This window comes from Panicum virgatum, chromosome 5N (genome assembly GCF_016808335.1).
Source record: "Panicum virgatum strain AP13 chromosome 5N, P.virgatum_v5, whole genome shotgun sequence".
NCBI classification, from domain to species: Eukaryota; Viridiplantae; Streptophyta; class Magnoliopsida; order Poales; family Poaceae; genus Panicum; species Panicum virgatum.
In genome coordinates, this window is record NC_053149.1 from 33829366 (window position 1) to 33850325 (window position 20960).

The window sequence follows — 20960 nt, forward strand, 5'->3', positions numbered from 1 at the left end:
GGAATGGATGGTGGAGGAGGAATTTTGAAGGCCTCCCTAAAATAGAGGGTAAATTAGAGGGTCTGCTTGATTGCATTTTTTTTATTTAGCCCTTTAAACTTGGGATTAGGGGCTGTTTAAAGGGTATGCTGGAGTTGCTATTAGAAACAACACTCCACAACCCGTGATTTCTTAGTGCGGGTCTCTAATGAATTTTCTCTCTCCTCTCCACCTGTCACACTTCTCCATCTATCGTGAAGAAGTACAATTTCTCAAATGCAAACTTAATATTGTATAGTGTATTGTATTTTGTGTTGAAACCAAATCTTACATGGGACCCGATTTCTTCTTCTCCCTCTTCTCTCTCGTTAATTACTGTAGCATTACTGTTCCTAATTATGAATTATTAGACTCATTAAATTCAGCTCACAAAATTGCATTTATCTGCGAAAAAAGTATTGCAAATAGATTATTTAATAGAGTAAAATACACTGTGGGTACATGAACTTGTAGTGCTGTGTCAAATAGTTCAATAAACTTAGAAACCGGACATCTAGCCCCTCGAACTTGCGAACCCGTTCACCCCAGGTCCAGTCCGGTTTTGCATGGCTTGCATGGCACTGTGCGCCCGCGATTTGCTACAGTAAACCCGGATTTGCTACAGTTACCGCGGTTTTGTTTTTCCTTTTCTATTTTATTTCGGCTGAATATTTGAAAAATCATAACTCTTCGATACAACATCGGATTCAAATAGAGACTTAAACATATACTAGCATGCCATTAAGAATAGTACTAGTGCAGGGCCGCAGGCTGCCTATGCCTACAGCTGAACCTCAGGCATGTTATCATCATCACCTGCCACATAATCATCATTGACCAGTTCTGAAAATTCATCTTACAAATATAAAAATATATTAGTACTAATATTATCATACCAAAGTACAAAACCAATAGCCAATAATGGAATGAGAAGAACCAACCTCACGGGGGTCACTGCCTCACTGGGTCAGAGAGTGGGGAGTGAGGGATTTTGAGGCTAGAGTTAACCTGAAAGGCTGGGCCAGTAGGGAAGCCTGCGAGCTATTAGGGCGAGAAAATATGTGTTGGACTGTGCTTTAAATACGGTAGGATCCCTAAAATATGGTAATACCGGCAGTAAATTACCGCATAAATACGGTAATTTTCGAAAACGGTCTGTAGAGGTTGAAATTATTTTCGCTTTCAGTTTCGGATAAAAATACCATTTTCGTTTCTGTATTTTCGGTAGCCGTTTTCATTTTCATTTACATCAAAATCTTGATAAAACCTCGAAAACGGTTCCCAGTAATCGAAAATTCTCGTCTTTGTTTTCAACCCTACCACCGACCGCCTCACTCACCGCCGGGATCCCCACCGTTTTGGTCTCAAATTCGCGCACCTTGCGCTTCCTCCCTGAATCGGTTCCCAGCATCCCACCCGAGAAAAGGAACGAGAAGGAAAAAGAGATGGGAAGAGACGCGAAGGAGACCAGGCGCCGCAGCCGTAAGAGATCCTGCGACGCATCCCCCTCCTCGGACTCCGATTCATCCGATTCGCCTTCCTCCGCCTCCTCCCCGAGCAGCAGCCCCGAGCGCCGCAGCCGCAGCAGCAAGCGGAATAGGTCCTCCTCCTCGTCGCACCGCCACCGCCACAGCCGCAAGAACAGTGGCCGGTCGCGGAGCTCCCGCGACGAGGAGCGCAGGCGGCGGCGTCGGAGAAGGCGGGACGAGGAGCGTAGGCGGCGCGGGGGCGATGAAGGGTCCTCCGGCTCGGGGTCCGAGGAGGAGGAAGAGGATAGAGCGGCGGCTGCGGAGGAGGCGCGCGAGATCGTCCGAGATATCCTCGGGGAATTCCCCGCTGTCGCCGGAGAGCTCCGTCAGGTAGTGTTTCTTATCATTGTCGTCTCCTTTTTATAATAAAATTGTGCAGAGACAGTTTACATTATATAGGATAGATGGGCGACCGTCGAAGGCTAGACCTGCACAATTGAAGTGCAAGAAAAATTCATATTCAGCTACTCTGCTATAGATAACCTACAATACTATCTGTAAGGATATGGTTTGTGATTATGTTCAGTTAGGGTGGGTGGGTTGTTCTGTGTGAAAGCATGCATGAACTTTCAGGGGAATAGGAGAGATATTGAGTCTGAACTGATTTCTGTTGGAAATATTGCCTCTCAATCCTCACCAGTAAACATACACACAAGTTACACCCAGAACCAGAGCAAACTCACAAAACTCAGGCCCTCTCGAATGCACAAGCAAGCAGTGAGCACAATTCACTCTCTGGGGCTAACTGCCTAACTCCCTCTCTGGGGCTAACTGCCTAACTCACGTAGATTACATGGGGTCTAGTACACAACTGTGGGCACTCTTTATTCGATACGGACATACGGTGATGCATATTTATACATATGAACCCAACTACTACTGGTACTGTTTCAGGAACTATAGTATCTAGAGTTGCACAAAGTTGCAGTGTTCATACGCTGCTTGTTTATGAATGCACAAGCAAGATGTAATGAAAATCAACATCTTGGAGTTACCACTGGTACAGGTGAACTATGGAAGTAAACTTAATCCAAGTTTTTTTAATCGTAAACTTAATCCAGGTTAATTAACCCTTTTGTCTCCTTAATTATGAGGGCCAACTTTCACTGTTGGACTTCTTTGAACTTTGTCCATTTCTATTAGCAGTTATCATGCTGAAAATCAACAACTGTTGGCTTGTGGAGATATATTTTTTCCTTGTGATAAATTTGCATGTCCAAGTTGCGCATATTTTTATCTTCCATCGAGCTTTATCTTTGAAAGTTCTGCAGCCATTGTATTTATACTACCCTTTTTAGGCGTCTAATTGGTATAAAAAGATTAAAGTTACATAATATCATGATATGTAAGACCTGTATAAAATAGGTTATGTGAAATGATACCATTATTCTAGCAATAATCTTTACACTCTTTATTTTTTTGTAGTGGCTTCATTTGTCCAAAATTATTGGGTTTCTAACTTCGGATATAATGTGAATAAAGCTACTTAACTCTGTTCAAGTTTTTAGGATTACATAATTACATTAAAAATAAAACTACTGACATTATTCTAGCAATAATCTTTACACTCTTTAGGCCTTGTTTGTTTCCGCGTTTGCTTGGATTCTCAGCCAAATAAGCAATTTAATCCCGCCAAACTATAGTCTAACGCGCGTTCCCCGGCCGCCGGCAGCTGAATAAGCGGAAGATACAACGTGCAGCCCCAAAAACGCGAGAAGCGAGCTCTTGAGCCGCTTACCGCTTATACGCGCCACGCTTTTCTGATACGTGGTCCCAAACAGGGCCTTACTTCCGTGGTGGCTTCATTTGTCCAAAAGTACATTACTGAAGTGTATTGTGCAGTAATATTGTACCTTTTTCTTTTGGTCTGAATGTATTTAACTTGTGTTTCTGTCCCAAATGCACTTTCGAGAGTAACTTTGTGTTCTAAGATTTCTCATGACATTTGCTTAACTTTCAGCTTCTCCAAATGATAGACACTGGTGAAGGCATTGACATTTCTGGAATCTCCGACAAGCCATTGGTGAAGCGCTTGAAGAAGCTTTTCAGATCTCTGAGACTGAAAGAAAGTGCAACTGGGGCTTACTTGCTGCCCCCAAAAAATGTTCCTACACTTGATATTGTTGGACCATTATTATTAGCAAGTTCTGAACTTACAGACGACAAAAATGTGAAGTCAGTATCACCTGATAGAGAAGAATTACCATCATCTAACTTTGATGTGCAAAATAAAGATAAAGATGATACTATGGCTGAAGGGCCAAAAATTTTTGGGGTGGAAGATGAACCTCCTAAAAGAAGGTAACACTTGTGGGTCACATGTTATCTTGCTGCAAATTATTTCCATTCAATTTTCACTACATACCTGTTAATATTCTACAAGTATTCTTGGCTATGTACTTAGATTAATATATTGATTGGTTAAACAGTTTCAGTGGATGTGTCCACCATTCATTTAGTTTAGGCTAACAATAGTGTATATGTGTTTAAAGAACTGAATGCTAGTGTTAGCTTGACTATAATGTCAGGTTATCCCGCAGCTTGCGTATATTCTCAATGCTGGTGTTCAAACACTATTAGCTTAATAAAAACAAATAGCAAGAGCATCTTTTAGTCAAGAACCATCTATGGTTGCCAGCTTCTTTTGTTTCAGACAGATAAATGACTATTTTATCATCCTTTATAATTGTTAGACAGGAGTATTAGCCCTGTAGGGCCGGCCCATCTGGGCTGTGCGCCCGGCCTGTTGCTGCGGCTAGGTTTTATGGATTTGTTGATAGGATAGGCAAGGATCCCTTGATTGGTGCTGATTCTATAAACCATCCCTAGGGTTTCCTTGCCTATATATTGTACCCCTTGTACTCTCTATCAATCAATCCCGTTTTGTCTCTCCAATTCTGCTTTCATGGTATCACGAGTCCATCACGGTCCGTGACCTAATTCGCTTCCGCCCACACGCGCCTCCCCTGGCTGCGCCCTGCGCGCCCTCACCGGCCGCGCTCACCCTCCCCGGCGCGCCCCTCCGGCCGCGCCCTACCCCTGCGCGCCTTCCTTGGCCGCGCCGCCGCTCCCGCATCTCGCGATGGACAGCTCTTCCCCGACCGACCGCCGCCGCCATAAAGGCTGCCGCCGCGGCCTCCCCGACTGCCGCAGCCGCAGCCGCCGCCGCGAAAACCGCCGCCGCCGCAAAGGCCGCCACAGCGGTCCCTGCTGCCTCTGCCCCCGACGCGGCCGCCGTGGCGGCCCACGCCGCCGCCGCCGCGCGCCTCCGCGTGGCCAAGAAGGAGGCGCGCCGCGCAGCCCTAGAGCGCGCCTCTGCGGCCCGCGAGCGCGACGCCTTGGCTTGCGCCGAAAGGGAGCGCGCGACTGCTGGCGACACCGACTCTGGCGACGACTTCTCTGATGAGGACCCAGCCCTCTCTGATCGCGACGTGGAGGTCCCCAACCACTGCGATCTTCGTCAGGCACTCCTCCATGAAGCTGCCGCGCTCGCCAACTTCCACTCCCAGGTGGTCGCCGTTCAGAACATCCGATCTCTGATCCCGGTTGTTCTCGACCTCTCCGCCGGCAACTACAACCGGTGGCGCGACCAGTTTCTTCTCACCGTCGGGAAGTACTCTTTGCAGGATCATGTCTTGCAGAACGACCCGACGCCCTCCTTCCCTGACTGGCAGCGCATGGATTGCGTCGTCAAGTCGTGGATCTTCGGCACCATCACCAACGACCTGGCTGCCTCCATCTCCGCGCGCGACTCCACCGCCTGCGTCGCCGGCTTGCTGTTGAGTCCCAGTTCCTCAACAAGGAGACGAGCTGTCTCCAGTGCCCAAGACCTTCTGTAGCGCATTTGCCGACCCCAACTGGTGCGCAGCTATGGAAGAGGAACATGCTGCTCTTATGAAGAACCACACTTGGGATCTCGTGCCGCGCCCCCAGTGCGCCAATGTGGTCACCGGCAAGTGGGTCTTCAAGCACAAGTTCAACGCCGACGGGTCTCTTGAGCGGTACAAGGCCCGCTGGGTTCTTCGTGGGTTCACTCAGCGACCGGGCGTGGATTATTCTGAGACATTCCGCCCAGTTGTGAAGCCTGCTACTGTTCGGACTGTGCTCTCCCTGGCTCTCTCCAGTCGCTGGCCCATCCACCAGCTCGATGTGAAGAATGCTTTCCTGCACGGCACTTTGATCGAGACAGTCTACTCTATGCAGCCTGTTGGTTTCGAGGACTCTGCTCATCCGGACTTTGTTTGTCAGCTCAACAAGTCCCTCTATGGATTGAAGCAAGCCCCCGTGCCTGGTACAGCCGGTTTGCCACCTATCTTCTGTCTGTGGGGTTCCCTGAAGCCAAGTCAGACACGTCGTTGTTCGTCTACAAGCGTGATTCTGAAGTTGCCTACCTGCTGCTCTATGTCGACAATATCATCCTCACCGCCTCCTCTACTGAGCTCCTTGGTCGGATCATCTCTGCTCTTCAGCACGAGTTCTCCATGAAGGATCTTGGGACCTGCACTACTTCCTCGGTATGCAGGTTCAGCACCGTGATGATGGCCTATTTCTTTCTCAACAGCAGTACATGGTTGACATCCTAGCTCGTGCTCATATGGCGGATTGCAAGCCTTGTTTGACTCTAGTGGATACGAACCCCAAGGTCTCTGCTGCAGATGGCGCCCCAGTTGTTGATGCCTCTGAGTTTCGGAGTCTTGCTGGTGCTCTCCAGTACTTGACCTTCACTCAGCCAGACATTGCTTACGCCGTCCAGCAGGTTTGCCTTCATATGCATGATCCTCGGGAACCTCGTCTGACTGCTCTGAAGCGCATTCTCCGCTACGTCAAGGGCACTCTTCACTTGGGACTTCTGCTACGACCGTCTTCTGCTACTGATCTTGTGGTCTACACTGACGCTGATTGGGCTGGCTGTCCTGATACGTGCAAGTCCACCTCGGGCTATGCTGTGTTCCTCGGTGATAGTCTCATCTCCTGGTCCTCCAAGCGTCAGACCACCGTGTCCAGATCCAGTGTTGAAGCCGGGTATCGAGTTGTGGCGAATGGTGTTGCCGAAGCATCATGGTTGCACCAGCTTCTACAGGAGCTCCATGCTCCTCTGCGCCGTGCCACGTTGGTCTATTGTGACAACATCAGCGCAGTCTACATGTCCTCCAACCCAGTTCAGCATCAGCATACCAAACACATTGAGATTGATCTTCACTTCGTCCGGGAACGAGTTGCTATTGGAGATGTTCATGTTTTGCACGTGCCGACTTCCTCTCAGTACGCCGACATCTTCACCAAGGGACTTCCTTCTTCGGTCTTTACGGAGTTTCGGTCCAGTCTGAACGTGTGCAGTGGCTGACGATCAGACTGCGGGGGCATGTTAGACAGGAATATCAGCCCTGTAGGGCTGGCCCATGTGGGCTGTGCGCCCGGCCTATTGCCGCGGCTAGGTTTTATGGATTTGTTGATAGGATAGGCAAGGATCCCTTGATTGGTGCTGATTCTATAAACCATCCCTAGGGTTTCCTTGCCTATATATTGTACCCCTTGTACTCTCTATCAATCAATCCAGTTTTGCTTCTCCAATTCTGCTTTCAATAATCAGTGCCTATAGGTTTTGATTTTATATTGGCATTCCTGCAAGCAACAGTGACAAGCACTCATGTAGTAGCTTGATTTGTCATATTTCATTTTAGCACTAGAATGATGTCTCATGTCCATACCGTTGCCAATGATTATAGGTATCAGTAAGTCAGTACAAAGGGCATTGAAGGGTTCATTTCATTATAGGTATAGTGTGGTGGTGGCTATCAGTTCTTCTCTGCATGCAGTCGAGATGCCTGTGACTGTTTTCTTTTCTCTTGACATAATAATTCTGAGTTGCAATGTTTTTTATTAGTATGTTTGGCATTGTGCTGTCTTATGTGGTGGAATGTTATTATGGAAAGCTCATTTCCTTTTCATGTTGTTGCCTTACACAATAAGATTCTTTTTTTATCTTATTAAAACCCAACTTAACCCAATATAATGTTTTTCTATGCCCAGGATAATTGGCCCTGCAATGCCATCTCGTGAGTTACTGGCTGCAGCAGCTGAAATGACAGAGGCTCTTAGGTGCCGGTAATGATTTATTCTTTGCAGTCTGATATATTTAGAAGAGTTATGTGTTAACCAATGATTTCTCAATTCTCATTGAGCATATCTTTAATGTTCCTTCTCTAGGGATGCTGAACTGGAAGCTGATGATGATTTGCTCATAGGGCCCCCACCACCTGCAGTAGTTGCAGAAGCTGCATCTGCAAATGAAGCTGAGCGATTTGAAGAGGTAAATTGTTACATTGTCAGTCATGATTTGTTTGTTTACTCTTGATAAGTTTGGAGCAATGCAGGACCAAGTACCTATACTTTTGAAGTCAAATCAAACGTTTTCAAAATTGGGTCTAGATTACTTTTTGCTTCATTGTTGCATGCTTTTTCTGTGCACATATCTCAATTCATCTTATTTGTAATTTTGCATCAGTTCTGTATGTTGTCTTCGCTAATCCTTTCCATTACGTGCTAAAAACAGTATAGTAGAAAATTTCTGTCCTCAGCAATTCTGTACTTTGTTTATTTACCTTGCAATCAGCAACTCTCTGCTACTTATGGGGTTAGCTGTTATTCTGGATAATGTCAGATATATTTTAATATTTAGTACCTGGCTCAAACCATGCAGCAATATTTGTTAGTCAGTTTGCTTATAAATCTGATCAACATTCTAAATGGCTTTTAGGGCCTGTTGGGATTAGGATCCCACATTACCCTCGAACACTCCTTTGATTGTTTAGAACGTGATCTTCCTTTATCCTAGTTTGTGTCTGCGTCTTAAAATAAACATTTTGATTTACATATGGTTATTATCTGAATCCTGTTTCTCTCTCTCTCTCTCTCTGAGCATCCATACAAAGAAGTGATTGTTATGCTTATAAGCAGTCATGAAATACTTTGTATAATTCTTCTTTGCCATTGGGCATCTTTTGTTGAATGGGAAACTTTCCATTTGTTTATTCTCGAAGCCGTTTCTTATACTCAAACTGCATGACATGATGATTGCAACTACATATCTGTTTTTTTTAATGTGCTCAAGTCAATTTGTTGACCTTCCTTTTTGGTTGTTTGTTTAAAGGTTACTCGAATATTAGCTGCTGATACAAATTCACCATATGATGTTCTGGGGGTAAATTGGAAGATGTCAGCTGATAACATGAAGAAAAGGTAGCGACTTGTATACTCTTCATTTTCGCAGTTGATACTAACATGCTTTGATGATAAAAATGTTCTCATCAAAATGGTTAAGTCGTCTTATCTTGGAGTGGAGTGGTATTTGTGGACACTCATATTGCATGTCATAATGCAGAGCAAGCTAAAATTTTAAAGCCTGTTGATAGATATGAGATTCATGAAATAGTAAACTTATTAATTCTTGGCAGCACTATTTCAAAAAATTTGAACTATTGAAGACCTAATGAACTACTATGTTCAACATAACAATATGGAAACGCCGAAACAGTTGGAATCAAACATTTTATTCTATTGATGTTTCACCTCCGATTTGTCTTCTCTACTGTTTTGACCTCATAATAGTTTTGCTAGGTGTTTGTCTGATGTAGATTAAAATTTTACCCTGACACAAACTTATCAAGATCTGTTGTGCTTAGATTGTTTCTGAAACCGTTTTCTCATTGATTTCTATCAGTTATTCAAAAATCTGTAGGTGCTAGGCCTCCGGTAGGGCGTGGTGCATAGTGTTAACTGCTGATTAAACAGCCGGTTTTGGAACAATGTTATCTACGAACATGTTCATCTAATTCTTCGTATTACCTCAATATAATTTGGTGTGGTAACATAATTCATGATTAATAATGCCTTGAGGTGTTCATTTAGTATTTATTCTGTAGGTTGTTGGGATTATCACACAGAATTGAGTGTCATTGCATTAAGAAGGGTTGTTGGGACTAGTTTTGACACAGATGACAAAAAATTGTTGCATCTTTTCACTATTGTGCCCATGAAAATTGTGGCTCCATGTTAATAACAATGTTGAAACTTGTCACACAATGCCACAGTAATTATGTTTATCTTTTTTCTGCTCGAGTGATAAATCCTCCTATCTTACACTGTAGGTATTGGAAGTTGTCTCTTTTAGTGCATCCAGACAAATGTCCTCATCCTTCAGCACAGGAGGCGTTTGTGAAACTGAACAATGCCTTCAAAGACTTACAAGACCCTGATAAGGTATATGAACTGAAAAAAAGTTCACTCTTTTCATAAGCTGAAACTAGGTTCATCATTCTGTCAAAGTTTCACTTACAGAATCTTTCCAAGTAAGAAAATAACCTTTTTTTGGGTATTATGGAGAAAATGGTGCATTTATACTGTGGTAACTAAATAAGATATTACTCCCTCCTTCCACTTTTGATAGCTATATTTCAAAAACTCAAATGTTCAAAAATGCTATATATATTTGCAATTGGCATGGGCTATGTCAATAAATAGCACTAGTAACGAGGAGTCCCTAGTTAAAATATTAGAGGACCAACAAAAAAGTCTGTTGCATTTATTATATAATAAGTAAGGTTATTTTTCTTGGTCATTGTGTCGAGCTCAATATAGCTATCAAAAGTGGATGGATGGAGTATTATGAGTAGAGTTCATCTTTGTGTCATGAAGCTTGCTTCTACTTGTGTTTAGTCGATAGTTCATGTCACACTTGTTGATTAATAAACTTTCCACCCCTTCTTCTAGCTTAAATTCTAGTTATTTGTATTTTTTCTTTGCAGAGAGGTGCAATCGATGAGAAGATAAAGAAGAAAGAGGAGATGGAACAATTTGAGGTAAAATTCTGCTGTTCTGTAGAATGTTTATTCAAGATACCATCTGGCACCACTGCTCTTAGTTGCATGATTAGTGATGCTAAAAAGATAAGTATTTTATGCTGATTATTGCATTCCTGTACTGTTTAGATTGAGCTTAAAGCAATGCGTGAAGCTGCCGAATGGAGACGATTACAAGGTAAGTTGTTTTGATATTATATCCACAACAAAATATTCTGAAAAATTAATTTTGACAAAATTTGATGCTATGTATTGTAGCAATGTAGCAAAAAAAAAGAGAGTTAGTTTTGCAAAACTTTCTACTGTGTGACATTCTAACAACTGCAACATATAGGGACCATTTCATAAAACTACAACTTTGGGCCCCATCTTAAAAGAGGGCCCATGATCATTTTTTTAATCATGGTTCCTTGTTATTGGAGACCGAAGTAGTGTGGTTTTCTTGAATAGTCAGTCACTAGACAATGTAGTTCCTTGTTACGATGTCGCGAATAGTTGTAGTTTTGTGGAATTAACATGATGCTATTTTTTCCAAATTTCAATCAACGTTTGGACTTTGAATGGCAAAGGTACAATCGCTTTGCTGTGTAGTCCTGGTAACGGTTCACTTTGGCAAACAACACACATATTATCAAATTAAGCAACATAATAATAAAAGTGACTTCAATCTCTAAATACATATTAGCTTTCAAATCAACATTGTTGAATTGACTTTGGCTTCTACACAAGCTTGGACTGTAAGATTAGGAGATTTAACATACTACCTTCCTATGCACATACTTTATGATGTTTACTGTAGTACTGTAAACTTTAGATGTTCTACTTGGTAGTCCCTTCACTTGATACCTGCAGTGATTGATGGCCTACAGCCTGTGCAGTAATGCACTTTACCCAGCATAAGATGTTGCAATCTGTTTTTTATGAGAGTTCGTGCGTGCACATGGATCTATTGACTTCTGATTTGTCGATTAGTTTGTTCAAATTTGGCACAGCTGGCAATGGTAATTATGAAGACATTGAACAACAGGGGTAAATGTGATGACATATTGCATCTTTTTGCTTGCAGGTATATCACTTGCTGGTGATGAGGAACTTTTAGCAGGTCCTAAGGAGGCACAGGCACCTAAGAGAGATGAATGGATGACCACGTTGCCACCTGAGAGAAAAGTAAATGATAAAAATAATAATTTTTCAATTGTTTTTCAATTCACCAATTGTTTATCTTACATTACATGTATAAACAAATTATTTTTCTTCACATAGGCAGGAGTGCCTATGCACTCTACTACATCATTTAGTATGAATGGTAAAGAAGGACGAGGAGACACAAGTGTCTGGACTGATACTCCTCTTGATAGAGCACAGAAAGCACAACAAAGGTCAGTATTATTGTGGGAGAGAATAATAGATGTATTTCTCCAAACCCTAGAAGGGTGGGATATATAGATCCTATACATGGGCCTCTAGATGGGTCTCTATACATGGCCTCAATATACTCCAACACCCCCCGCAGTCTAAACTACCGGCGCAGCGGTGTTCAAGACTGGACAACAAGAAAGCTAACACCCCCCACAGTTTGAACTACCGACGCAGCGGTGTTCAAGACTGGACACGAAGAGAGTACAAATAGAGTACAAAGGGCAAATACCCCCCGCAGCCACAACTAACCACTGGCTACGTTGAGGCTGGATCGAAACTCCGAGAAGGTCGAGTAGGGCAGCCCCTTGGTGAAGATGTCAGCAAACTAGGAGGTAGTCGGGACATGAAGTACCCGAACATCGCCGATTGCGACTCTGTCGTGCACGAAGTGTAGGTCGACCTCCACGTGCTTCGTTCACTGATGCTGGACGGGGTTGGTGGAGAGATACACGGCGCTGACGTTGTCGCAGTAGACGAGCGTGCTCTTGGCGAGCGGGCTGTGGAGCTCCGCCAAGAGCTGTCGTAGCCAGGACGCCTCCGCCACGCCGTTAGCGACAGCCCGGTACTCCGCCTCGGCACTGGAGCGGGAGACAACCGGCTACCGCTTGGATGACCAGGAGACCAGGTTGCCGCCCAGGAAGACGGCGTAGACCACCAGCTTAGCAGAGGACGAGCGGTGAAGCACCAGGCCGAGGTCCACAGTGCCACGGACGTACCGGAGGAGACGCTTTAGCGCAGCAAGGTGCGACTCCCGGGGATCATGCATATGGAGACAGACCTGCTGAACAGCGTAGGTGAGGTCCTGCCTGGTGAAGGTGAGGTACTGCAAAGCGCCGGCCAGACTCCGGTAGGCAGTAGGATCAGCCACCGGATCACCCAGATCAGCAGACAGCTTCGCCTGAGTGTCGACAGGAGTGGAGCAGGGCTTGCAATCAGTCATCCCAGCCCGCTCCAGAATATCAAGTGCGTACTGCCGCTGCTGAAGGAGAAGACCAGACGGGCGAGGCTCAACAGTGACGCCCAAGAAGTGGTGGAGCTGACCGAGATCCTTCATAGCGAACTCCTGCTGCAGAGAGGAAATGACTCTGAAGCAACTGCTGACTGGAGGTTGTGAGCACAATGTCATCGACATAGAGCAGCAGATATGCAGCCTCATCCCCATGGTGGTAGACGAAGAGAGACGTGTCGGACTTGGCCTCGGTGAACCCTAATGTTAGCAAAAACGTGGCGAACTGAGAGTACCAAGCCCGAGGAGCCTGCTTCAGTCCATAGAGAGACTTGTTGAGCCGGCAGACCATATCCGGACGACTCGAGTTCACAAATCCCACTGGCTGAGAGCAGTAGACAGTCTCTGAGAGAGTGCCGTGAAGAAACACATTCTTCACGTCCAGCTAGTGCACAGGCCAGGAGCGCGAGAGCGCAAGCGAGAGGACCGTGCGCACCGTAGCGGGCTTCACGACTGGGCTGAAGGTCTCATCATAGTCCACACCAGGCCGCTGAGTGAACCCCCGGAGAACCCAGCGAGCCTTGTAGCGCTCCAATGTGCCATCAGCCCGACGCTTATGCGTCCAGATCCACTTGCCAGTCACCACATTGCAACCAGACGGACGCGGCACGAGGTCCCACGTCTGGTTGGCAAGAAGAGCCGCGTACTCCTCTTCCATCGCGCGATGCCAGTGAGGATCCGCCAAGGCGTCGCGGACAGGGGAGGGTACCGGAGACCCGCGGTTCTCCCTCGGTGGCGGAGAGAGTCGCGGCCTGAGATGCCATCCGCCGACTCACCATGGGATGGATATGCCGAGGATCCCGATGGATGACTGGCGGGTGGTACACCTCCGGCTCGGCTCGAGAGGGAGCCGGCGGCGGCGGCTCCGGTGGCGGCGTCGTAGGAGCCTCCGGAGTAGGAGGCGGCGCCGGTGTCGACGCCGAACGACGCCGGTACACCTGCACCGGCTGAGCGTACCGCGCAGGGGCAGAGGAAGACACCGGGTCCGTGCGCGGCACGACCGGAGGTCCGGGGGCCGCGCGTGGCGCGACTGCGGGCACCAGTGCCGCGCTCGGCGCAGCAGGGATCACCGGAAGCGGTGCCGGTGTGCCTGGAAAACCTGCAGGAAAAGGACAGACAGGTAACGGTGGCTGAACCACCGGGTCAGTCGGAAACAAAGACTCCAGCGCGGGGTCAGGAGAAGGTGTGGAGGAGGTGGAGTAAGGGAAATCCGACTCGTCAAAGACGACGTGTCGGGAGATCAGAACGCGGCGAGAGGTGAGGTCAAAGCATCATCGGTACCCCTTGTGGTCAGGGGAGTACCCGAGTAACACACAACGAGTCGAGCGGGGCGCCAGCTTATGAGAAGTTGTGGCGGAGGTGTTACGGTAACGCACACCCGAAGACCCGAAGGTGGTCGTAGCGAGGAGGGGTACCGAAGAGAGTGGTGTGGAGTGGGAGCAGGAGAAGCAGTGGACGGAAGGTGGTTGAGCAGGTAGGTGGCGGTGTGGAGGCTCTCAGTCCAGAAGCGCGGGGGCAGAGAAGCCTGGATCAGAAGGGTGCGCACGACGTCGTTTGTCGTGCGAATCATCCGCTCAGCCTTGCCGTTCTGAGAGGTATACGGACAAGACATACGCAGCTGAACACCCCGAGACAGGAAGAAGGACCGGGAGGTGGAGTTATCGAACTCCCGCCCGTTGTCACACTGGACAGCCTTAATGGTGAGGCCGAACTGAGCGGACACCCAAGCAAAGAAGTGGAGGAGGGTGGGGAAGATCTCAGACTTGTCGCGCAAAGGGAAAGTCCAAGAGTAATGAGAAAAATCATCAACAATGACCAGATAATATTTATAGTCAGACATGCTGAGTACAGGAGATGTCCACAAGTCACAGTGAATCAGATCAAAAGCATGCGCAGCATGCGAAGAATAAGAAAACGGAAGTCTAACATGACGACCTAACTGGCACGCATGACAGAGGTGCTCAGCAGGAGCCCTAGTACATGGAACATCGGTACGACGGCTGAGCTGAGCCAAAACATCGCGGCCGGGGTGACCAAGCCGGCGGTGCCAGGTGGTGGAAGAAGGCGTCACGGCAAAAGCAGTAGACGAAGAAGCCGAAGGCGAGGCAGCGGAAGCAGGAAGCCGAAGATTGTAAAGGGGCCCCGGGCTGTCACATCAGAGGAACGGACGCCGGGAAGCCGAATTCTTCACAGTAAGACCAGAGGAATCAAATTCGATAGAACAGGAGTTGTCAGTAGTAAACTGGCGAATAGAAAGAAGGTTGTGAACCATTTGAGAAGCAACAAGAACATTAGGAAGACGAGGAGCAGAACCCATGGCGGTGACAGGAAGGCAAGACCCATCACCAACAATGATAGAAGAAGGATAAGAGGGGTGTGGGGGTCGGACAGAAGAGAGGATACCAGCATCAAGAGTGGTGTGGAACAAGGCACCCGAGTCGGCGATCCACTCGGTGCTGGCCGGCGGCGTCAGTCCCATGGTGCTGAAGGACTGCGCCAGAGCGGCCTAGTCCCACCCCCCAGGCCAGGTCGGCTGCTAGCTGGGCTGAGCGGGCGGGGTCCAGGACGGCGCGAAGAGTGGAGCAATGCCAGTGAACATGGCCGCCGGCTAGAGCTGAGGACGAGGCCCCCTTCCCGGACCCTAGAACGGCCACATCGAGATGCGTCCTGACCATGGGTTGCTGAAGGATGGCCAGGGCGTACCTCCAGGGGCAGGAGCGGGAGCCGGAGTCGGCGCGCCCCGACGCCCCCACCGGTACAGGTACCCCCAGAAGCAGGGCCACCAGTGCCACCACCACCACCACGTCCCCACCCCCCCCCCCCCCCCGCCGGCGACGTCCACGGCCCTCCCCTCCTCCGATCTGCCCGGTGGGAGCAGCACCAAGGAGGGAGGTGGTAGGAGCAGCGGAGGAGGCCGGTGGAGCAGCAACGAGCGCGGCAGGGGTGGGCGAGGACGATCCGGGCGCGAGACCCCTGTTGATCTCGAGGGCGAGGTCGTCCCGGACCTGCAGGAAGGTGGGGAAGGGCCTCTGGCGGGCGATCCAGCTCTTCGGGTGGTCGTAGGTGCTGCTCAGGCCCCGCAGGACATTGAGCACCAAGACCCGATCGGACACCTGATCCCCGAGGTCGTGAAGAGCATCTGCCATGCTCTTCATCCGCCGGTAGTACTTACCGACGGAGAGGTCCCCTGCACGAAGGTGCGGAAGGTAGCGTCGAGCTGGAGGGCGCGGTACTCGGCGTTGCCGAGGAACTGCCCCTCGAGCGCCACCCAGGCCTGCCGCGCGGTGCCGCCGTGGGTCCTGACGAGGTCCTGAAGATCTAGGGAGATGGTCCCGAAGATCCAGGACATGGCGACGCTGTCGAGGCGCAGCCACGCCACGTCCCGCGCCTCGATCGGCGAGTCGACGAGGACGTGGTCGTCGAGGGCGTAGCGGCGGAGGGCGAGCAGGACATGATCCCGCCAGCGTTCGTAGGAGGAGGACGTCGGGTCGAGGAGGACGGTGACCAAGGCCCTGATGTTCTGGACGCCGGCTGCCTGGAGGTGGAGCTGAGCGACCATGGGGTCGGTCGGGTCGTACCGGGCTCCAAATCCAGCGGGCGGGGCCTGGTGGGAGGAAGAGGCGCCGGGCTCGGGGACGACGGGCCGGCCGGAGGAGGCGCGGAGGAAGTGCTCCGCCTCGGCAACTCGGAGAGCGAGAGCATCGGCCGTGGCGCGCTCGCGCTCCCAAGCGAGGGCAGCCACTCGGACCCGCTCCTAGGCCGCCGAAGCCTCCGACTTGGCGGCGAGGAGGGCCGCGGCGAGAGCGGCGTCGGCCTGCTGCCCACGGAAGGCGGCGGTGGCGAGCGGCACATCCCCGGGCACCATCCCGAGGCCAGACCACGCGGGAGCGGGCGTGGTCGGCGCGTGGAGGATCTCCGGGAAGGCGGCGTCGGCGGGAAAGGGCTGCTTGCCGGCTGCGATGGCGGCGCGATGGGCGGCGGCGGCGGCCTGAGCATCTGGGGCGGCCTGGGCAGCGGCAGCGGCAGAGGACGCCTGCAGTGCTGGCCCCCTGCACCCCCCGCGCCCCCAGCGCCCGCAGCAGGGGTGGCGGCTGGGTCAGGGAGGTGGGGCCAGGCGGCCGGGCCCGAGCCCCCCGCGCGCCCGCGGCGGCAGGGCCGGGCAGGGAGGCAGTGTCGGCGGTATCCGGTACGGGATCGAGGACGACCATCGTGGCAGAGGTGGCGACGGCCGGTGGAGCAGAGGCGGCGGCCCGGGTGGAGGCGGCGGCCGGCGACCACGCGCCCAGAACAGGGGCGGCGGCTGCAGAGGAGGGAAGGAGGAGAGGGAGGGTGGCGCTGGCGGCCGGCCATGGCGCCGGCGCTGGCGGCCGGCCATGGCGCCGGCGCTGGCGGCGGCTGCTCTGGGAGGGAGGGAGAGGAGAGGAGAGAGGAAACCCTAGGCAAATGATACCATGTGGGAGAGAATAATAGATGTATTCCTCCAAATCCTAGAAGGGTGGGATATATAGATCCTATACATGGGCCTCTAGATAGGTCTCTATACATGGGCTCAATATACTCCAACAATTATGATATTATTTAGTTCTGACTGTGATCGCTTGTTTAGAATTCTTCGTACCTGCTAGTGCGGTGGAATTAATTGTCATCATCTGCATAGTACAGGACAAAAGAACCCATATAGCATAGTTTGATATGTGTGTTGCAACCAACATGTAGAACCACCACACAAAGAAATATTCAAATTCTTAAGTCTGGGTGCTGCAAAAAATAAATCAATGAGAGATGCTTTTACACCATATAGAAGCTGTCTAAATCTCATTTGCTCTTAGAAGGATGAAAACTTGTGAACTACCAGGCAAATGAATGCAGTAAATAGGTACTGGGTGCTTATTTGGGTGTGCTGGACTTGCGTCTGTACGCAAGCACGATGCGAAAATAGTGGCTTTGCTGGTTGCAGTCTCTGAATAACCTGTGTAGGCTGGCACTTTTATTTTTTTGGACTGGTTCATCCTCTGGAACTAGGTAAAGTGTTGTTGGAAATTTGAACTATGAAGAGTTTTCCCCTGGCAGCTAACACCAGGTACTCACGTTACGAGCTCATGTGGAACATTGTTGTGCTTAGATAATTATCTCACACAATTATTGCACATTGTTGTGTCAGTATACACACTAGTAGTTCTTCTAGGATATTCCCAATGGAGTTTCATTTCCAATTTCCATGTCAGCATTTGTGATGTTGTGGAAAGACATAATGAAGAGAGAAAAGAGGGATTTCATCTTGATGAGACCACATGGGCACTCTTTCGAACACATTTACCCTCTTGCATGTGTTATATATGAAACAACAAAATTAAATTATACATTGTAGTGCACCATTTCAACCATCAACCAAATACATGTACCATGTGGGATTCTTGGAAACACAAAATGAAGCCTCCCATTATGATTGGCCTAAATTCTAGAAAATAATTTTAATAACTAACCCATGAGTCATGAGATGCATCGATCTGAGTAAAGAAATTGAATCATCCTTTTGTAAAGCAAAATTTTATTTGACCATTGTAATCGAGTAAGCAAGGTCGAAAATTTGAAAATTTGTATGTGTTAGTACATTGTAGTGCACCATTTCAACCATCAACCAAATACATGTACCATGTGGGATTCTTGGAGACACAAAATGAAGTCTCCCATTATGATTGGCCTAAATTCTAGAAAATAATTTTAATAACTAACTCATGAGTCATGAGATGCATCGATCTGAGTAAAGAAATTGAATCACCCTTTTGTAAAGCAAAATTTTATTTGACCATTGTAACCGAGTAAGCAAGGTCGAAAATTTGAAATTTTGTATGTATTATAGCCCGTGTTACATATAGTTTGAACCAATAGCATATTAGAATACGCATATGGTTCTAACATATTACAGGCATGCTTTTAGTTATAAACTCATCAATGGCTCACAACTTATAGAAATTTAATGGCATGGATAATGAGATAATGTATTTTGCTCTTACTCTCTTAGTAAGATGGAAATGTAATAGCATAGATACTTGGATGTCACAAACTTGATGTAAACCAGATATGATTGGCTACTTTTTTCCCTAGAACAATTGCCATCTATTTTACAATTGCCATCTCGCTTGCCAAGGCATTGCTCGGATGAGCTAGGTAATCGATAGCCTGGCAAAGTAAGCTGCATGAGAGATCCAAACACACCCTAAGTCTTTTGTTTCCTTTGCTATTAAGGCATGAAATGGTAGCACTATATTGCTGACATTTCCATTTTTTTGAAGTTAGTACTTATCGTCCTCATTACTTCTTTATATATGTATATACATGGGCTAATGGATTACTGTCTGATGCAGCTATTTAGAAGCCTACAATAAAACAAAGGCGATTGCAGAAGGAGATGACGTGAAGAGCAAAAACCTGGATGTTTCAATCGTAGATAAATACAATACCTCTAAAAGATCAGTGTCTCTTGTGCAGAAGCACAGAGAGAGCAAAAAGGAGAAAAAGAAACAAAAGCAGCACGAGAAAGAAGATTGGGAGGGAAACCACCCTTGGAAGCCATGGGACCGTGAGAAGGATCTCACCGCTGGGAGGCAAAAGGTTGAGTTAGATGCGGAGAACATGTCACAAGGACTGTCTTCCCGTTTCGCATCTGGGGCTGTGCAGAGAAACTTCCTGTGAACATGGTCGGATATGTTTTTCACTTATTTGTGTCCTTGTCATCAGCTGCAAAAAATGCCAGAGAGATAAAACTGACAGGGTTGGTGGGAAGTGATGCAGTAAGTTGGTGCTTGAAATATATTATCCACATGCTCAATTCACGTTGATAAAATGAGTAGTTCTGGATTTGTTTAGAACTGTATATCAACTCTTCCGGAGGTCTTCACATTATTGTAGCTATTAGGTCTCCAGATTATTGTAGCTAATCTTTATTGAAAGATGCTAAAATCTTCTATATTCGAAATGAGAACAAGCAATCTATTTATCACATCGTTTTGCTAGAATAGTCAGTATTCTTTGTAGCTAAGAATACTCCAGATCGCAGCGTCTCGTATTAAAATGAGTATACTCTGAACTGTCTGGAACTTTGTTAAGAAGTTTATTCATGTCTTTTCTGCTCATTAGGAGTCGTCTCGGTACCTTAGGTCTTAGCTAGTCTATGTTCATGTATCAACCGTGACATGCCGATGCCGGTGCCACCGTAGCAACCCTAACCGGTTCTTGTGAGCTAACGGGCCACTTGCAAGCTGTTCAATTAACTTGTTAGGCTGAAAAAATATAGTAAGCATTAAACTATAGTTTGTTGCAAGATCATGGCGATGATAATGTAGAATATCATTTCCTCCTGGTTACAAATATACCCCCTTTGATTTTCCTTGCAACGAAGTGACGAGCTACTTCGCTACCAAAGTTCAGGTCTTATGCCTTCATGCCCAGTAATGTAGAGGAGCGGAGGGAGGAGACCGGAGAACATAGGGCTTTTTATTTTTATTTCTTTTCTGAGAACTTGTTTGGGCAAATGTTTTATCAACAAGAAGCAAAAGTTTAAACACAACCGACAAATTTAAGAACAATGGTGGGAGTTACCTGACAGAAGAAAACAAGATGCCTTGATTGGACGGTAATTCCTTACCATAGATGTCATTTCCAAGATGTGGGGGAGAATCTGAGAATTTCTAGAGACAAAAAAAATGCCATGATTATATCTGAAATTTCAATATCCATGATATAGTGTGGGTCACAGCAGCATCACTTCATATGTGCTTGCAAGTTTTTATAAACTAAAGCAGCAACTGGGTATTGATAGTCCGTTGTAAGATCTAGGATCTTTGTTAAGGGAGAATGGAAGATCAAAGTCCGGTGGATTCATTCCTCCAGGGGCTTGATGTAACAAACTCTTAATGCATAGTATCTTTAATAAAAGAATTACGTACCCATATACGCTTTCACTTTTATTAATATATCGCACAGTGCTTTTCTAAAAAAAAGTGAGTTAAACTCATTTCTGTTTTCGGATTACAGGGATGATAAATTCTCAGAAGAAATAACGAATGCTTTTGTGTCAATAGTAGCTAGTCGCTCGGTGTAGCGAAAGGAAACCGAAGGAAAGGGAAAAAA

At 47.6% G+C, this 20960-nt stretch overlaps 1 protein-coding gene across 1 annotated transcript; it reads left to right on the top strand.

The window, feature by feature from the left end:
- Nucleotides 1-1335: 1335 nt before the first annotated feature.
- Nucleotides 1336-19830, top strand: LOC120673227. The gene is made up of 11 exons (XM_039953988.1): nucleotides 1336-1877; nucleotides 3508-3848; nucleotides 7578-7652; nucleotides 7755-7857; nucleotides 8698-8786; nucleotides 9695-9806; nucleotides 10352-10405; nucleotides 10535-10583; nucleotides 11472-11572; nucleotides 11669-11784; nucleotides 19196-19830. Exons 1-11 carry the CDS (start codon nucleotides 1464-1466, stop codon nucleotides 19521-19523), a joined length of 1782 nt encoding a protein of 593 aa, XP_039809922.1. The 5' UTR covers nucleotides 1336-1463; the 3' UTR covers nucleotides 19524-19830.
- Nucleotides 19831-20960: the final 1130 nt, after the last annotated feature.